The 4,380-nt window shown below is 46.2% G+C and overlaps 1 protein-coding gene across 1 annotated transcript in view; it reads left to right on the top strand.

Annotated features, from left to right (window-relative positions):
- The first annotated feature begins 604 nt into the window (after positions 1 to 604).
- The window catches only part of atp13a3 (ATPase 13A3), a 10,764-nt gene continuing 6,988 nt past the window's right edge, over positions 605 to 4,380 (top strand). Inside the window, exon 1 of the mRNA XM_077024143.1 lies at positions 605 to 730. Coding sequence (XP_076880258.1) covers positions 605 to 730 — 126 coding nt within the window. The remainder of the gene's footprint in view (positions 731 to 4,380) is intronic.

The following is a 4,380-nucleotide window of genomic DNA, read 5'->3' as shown; positions in this document are numbered from 1 at the left end:
CCCTCTCGTCCTGCCACACAGACACTCGGTTCTATTTTTAGCCTGCAATGTCAAAAGGGGGCCTGCAGAAATCTCAGCAGGCTGCAGTTCATGTGATGGATGAAATCATCAGAAAACACAGACTCTGTCTTCCTCATACCCGTTTTCTTTCTTTATTTCTCTTCTTCTGTAAAATGAAAATGAGTCTTCCTTTTTTTCTGCGTCGGACGTAAAAAAAAAAACCGAGACAGCTAGTGCTCGGGCTCGTCAGAATGTTTTCTTTCGCTTGCTGGAACGGCATCAAATGTGCAGAAAAACTGGAACAAGCAGCGAGTGAAGGAGGGAGGGAGAGAGAGAGGGAGGGAGGGAGGGAGGGAGAGAAAAACGAGACGGGCAAAGAGGAACAAAAACAAAAGAACATACACACATGCACACACACACACACACACACACACACACACACACTCTCACACTCAAAAACAAATCCCAACAGAAAAAAAGGGAGTGAACGAATGCACACAGGAGATGGGCGGGGTTGGTTTGTGGGGGGGGGGACAGAAGAGGCTTTTGTGCGCGCGACAGACATTGCCGAGGGAGCAGAGGATTGGGATCAGCTGACGAGTTGATGCGATCAAGAAAAGGCGGTCTCTGCACGCAGCACAAAGGCAAACAGAAGAGCACGTCAGGCTTTGACGAGAACCCTTCCAGCAGCAGCTGTGGCCAAAGCGTTTTGGCCCTGTTGCAGGATCTTGTGCGTTGGTTCGTCAAACCCCGGTGCCGCCAAGCCGGAGTGCTGTTGTCAATCGCACTTCCGACAAGTCTCAACACGGGCTGACTTGTGTTTTCTCTCCGAGCGTTCGCTGGGGGAGATTTCTTCGCAGTACCTCCTCCACGTTGGCTTGGCTTCGCTCTTGCTCGTCACATTGGCCTGCTTTCCAGTTTCGATCTGGGAGCAATTAGAGTTGGACGATTTTCCTGGCAAAAAACCACATACAGTACAAACACTAGCCTCTCCTCTTTTAGCCATGGAAAAACACATCCTCCAATTAAGGTGGTATTCGGCGATGCACTCCAATTGGGCGAAGAGGGATACTTACTGTAAGGCACAAAATAGGAAGAGGAATGAGTGATGGGGTGGGGAGCAGACAAGAGGTGGACCCAACTGAGGTGAACTTATAACTCAGTCGTCGTACATAACCTCTTCATGATGAATAATCTGCCTGTGTCCCTGAAGATCAAAGACCATCATTCTTTCCCTCTCTCTCATCATTCTCCATATTTTCTACTCTGTCTGCCCAGTCATGCTTTGTTCATTCGTATCATTTCGGACTTCTGTGTCAGAATGTGTTGGTGTGATTATTTAATTATCATAGAAAGACTGAGGATTCTGAGAAATCTACCCTGGATTTGGCCAAAGAGTAAAGCATGACAAAAGCAGGCTGTATCCTTTGTGTAATGTCCCTGGCAGATACCCCTATAGAGTGGTACATGACTAACTCAACAGAGACACAATTTTAGGATATTTGGCTATGCACTCTAGGACACTGGACATGACATGATAAAGATGGTTAGAGTTCTTGATGTCAGTTTCAGTTTGAAGATATTTCCCTCTATATTAAGCCAACCAAAATCCGGTCCTCATTTGTCTCACCCATTGCAGGGGTGCTCAGTAGGGTGCTCGCTCAAAAGTGAGAAAGGCTTCCAAAAGGACCAGTAAGACCACAGAGTACCCTACCACAAGATGGTACGCCAGTATGACCACTGAATACCCTAGCATAAGATGGTACACCAGTAGGAACACAGACTACCCTACCACAAGATGGTACACCAGTACGATCACCAGTATTGAACACCTCCAAAACAGAAAGGCCAAGCTACCATTTGCCTTTAAAAAGTACACCAAAACTTACAGGTGAGTACACAGCTGAGATGGAGATGGAGGAAGAATCTACTCGTAACACTGGTATACACAGCTGCCAATGCAACTGGTCAGTGCATCTTTACTGATAATATCCCAATGCAACCTGTGGCGGTAGCAATGGGTTTACGCTGCTCGGATCCAACTACATGCCACAGGACTCACAGCATGGTGCTTCATACCATCCAGGCAATTAGAACAATTGACTAAAAGTAGACAACAATACCATGTTGGGCAAACATTGCAATGGACACAACTGTGTCAGTAACCCTACCTGAACCAGTAAGCATAGCTTTCATTTACTGAAGATGACTGATGATTTTATTTGAGAATTATTTATGGTACCAATGAAATAATAGGATGTAGGATAGTTTCGGGTCTGGACTATTTCATCTAATACAGATGTAGATACCCATGAGACAGTCAGTGTTTTGTTTCATATCCAATGTCATCGAGTACATAGGCAAAAATATAGAAATTATGTAAGTGTCCAGTTACGTTAAGGCTGCACTGTTAGTACTGAATATGTTGTGCTCCTTTTATACGGAACACCTTTACTGGATGTTTTAGGGGTCTGCAACTGCTGCTTGGGCAAATTATCCATGAAAAACACAGGCAAGCTAAAACTGGAGTGACTAACATCCTGTCCACAACCAGACACATGCCGGCTATGACTGCTGCTCTAAAGAATGTTCTGGCCTGTGTCCCAAAACGCATGGCATACTCCGCCTCCCATGTTCTCAAACAGAAAAATGTTAATAACATGCTGCTGACGACGTGGAGAGAGGACACGTGAATTGGGCTCTCTCTCTCTCGCTCTCTCCCTGCTTCTCTTTCTCTTTTCTTTCTCTCCCTCTTTCTCTCTCTCTTTTCCCTGTCCTACACTGTCTTTTGTTTGTGTGCACATCTGGTATTCAGTTATAGTACTAATAGAGAAGACAGTGTGTCTCCCCACCCCCTCCTCCACCAGCAGGCTGGCTGGAGTTTGTGGGAAGAAAATGATCCTGTGTCATGCAGCATGGAAAGTTGCTGGAGGAGCCAAGCAGGATATGCTGGGATGGGAGGGGGGGGCGTTTCTGCACAAGTGAATGTTCAAATCCAGCAGGCGCCCTGCCAAGAGCCAGACAGAGTATGTGAGTGTATGTGGGTGTACGTGCGTGTGTGTGTGTGTGTGTGTGTGTGTGTGTGTGTGTGTGTGTGTGTGATGCGAGATATTTTCATGACTGGTGTTATTTCAGGGCAGATAGCTTACCAAGGTTTTTGGTAACACCTGTTTCTGGAAAGTTCAGTTCTGATCCGCTGAGATTTTGGTATGCCAGATATTGGTATGCCACAATGACAGAGTTGTCAACAAAGGAATTTGTTTGTGAGGCAGCACTTTTATTCTTGTTCTCAGACACACAGCCAGAGCCATTTACAAACACACACACACATAAACAAGGGGCAACCTTCTCACATGGTACTAAGCACTTTCAAAAGTTACATAACACAATGATTCAGCACTTCAGCAATCATGACCTTTGACATACTGAATAAATAATATTAGCTAGTGGTGACGGTGACATTAGGGAAGATTGTATGCCCCCCATAATGGTATATGGATCACTGGCTTGTATGTCACACAGAGAGTACTGGCTGTAATATATTGTAGAGTGTGGGGCAGCCATCACAGTCATGCCTCTCTACAGAGAGATGTGGGTGTCGGGCGGCAGAGAGCCGTGTAGGATGAGGTTAAATATAGATGTAGGGAAGAGGGCTTTTGTGTGAGTATGTATCTGTGTATATCTGTGTGTGTGATCGTGAGCGTGTTTAGGCAACACAAAGAACGAAATGCGGTCATTACTGACGTTGGTGACCGGTGTAGGAACATTCCAGAACTCAGAATCATCTACACACCTTTTTGCAGCAGGACTGTAAGCAGACATTGGTACACTGAGGTATTTTAGACTCAATGTCGAGAGGGGGACTTTTGAATGCATTAGTGTCTATCCAAACGTTCTTTTCCTGTGTGTGTGTGTGTGTGTGTGTGTGTGTGTGTGTGTGTGTGTGTGTGTGTCTGTACGAGGGCTTATGTGCAGCAGGGGGAAGGTATTTTTTGTGTATGTGTGTGTGTACGTTCCTGTACATGTATTCAGGACTGTCCAAAAATGCTCTGACTCTGGTCTCATTACTGGGTCCCCTTGGTGAATCGTTTATTTTTAGCTGTTGTGGGGCTGTCAGAGTGGAATGACATCTGAGCAAAGTGTGCAGAGTCTCATTTCAGCAGCAGAGCTCAGCTGCACTGGGGGTGCACTTCCCCAGAAGTAGGTGATTTATAGAAGCAGATCAGGTGTCCTAGCGTCTGTTGAACCTGTTAGGGAGACTTCTCTCGACTTTGACACTTGTGCCCTGAACCGAGGGCGAGGCTGAAGGAACTTGATCCGAGGCATTGGGGAGGAGTCAGGGGTTAACGCGTTGACTAAGCAGTGAGGGTGGGGCGAGGG

This window comes from Brachyhypopomus gauderio, chromosome 12, assembly GCF_052324685.1.
Source record: "Brachyhypopomus gauderio isolate BG-103 chromosome 12, BGAUD_0.2, whole genome shotgun sequence".
Classification (NCBI taxonomy): domain Eukaryota; kingdom Metazoa; phylum Chordata; class Actinopteri; order Gymnotiformes; family Hypopomidae; genus Brachyhypopomus; species Brachyhypopomus gauderio.
Note: the sequence above shows the minus strand (reverse complement) of the source record. Positions and strands in the feature narration are given on the sequence as shown.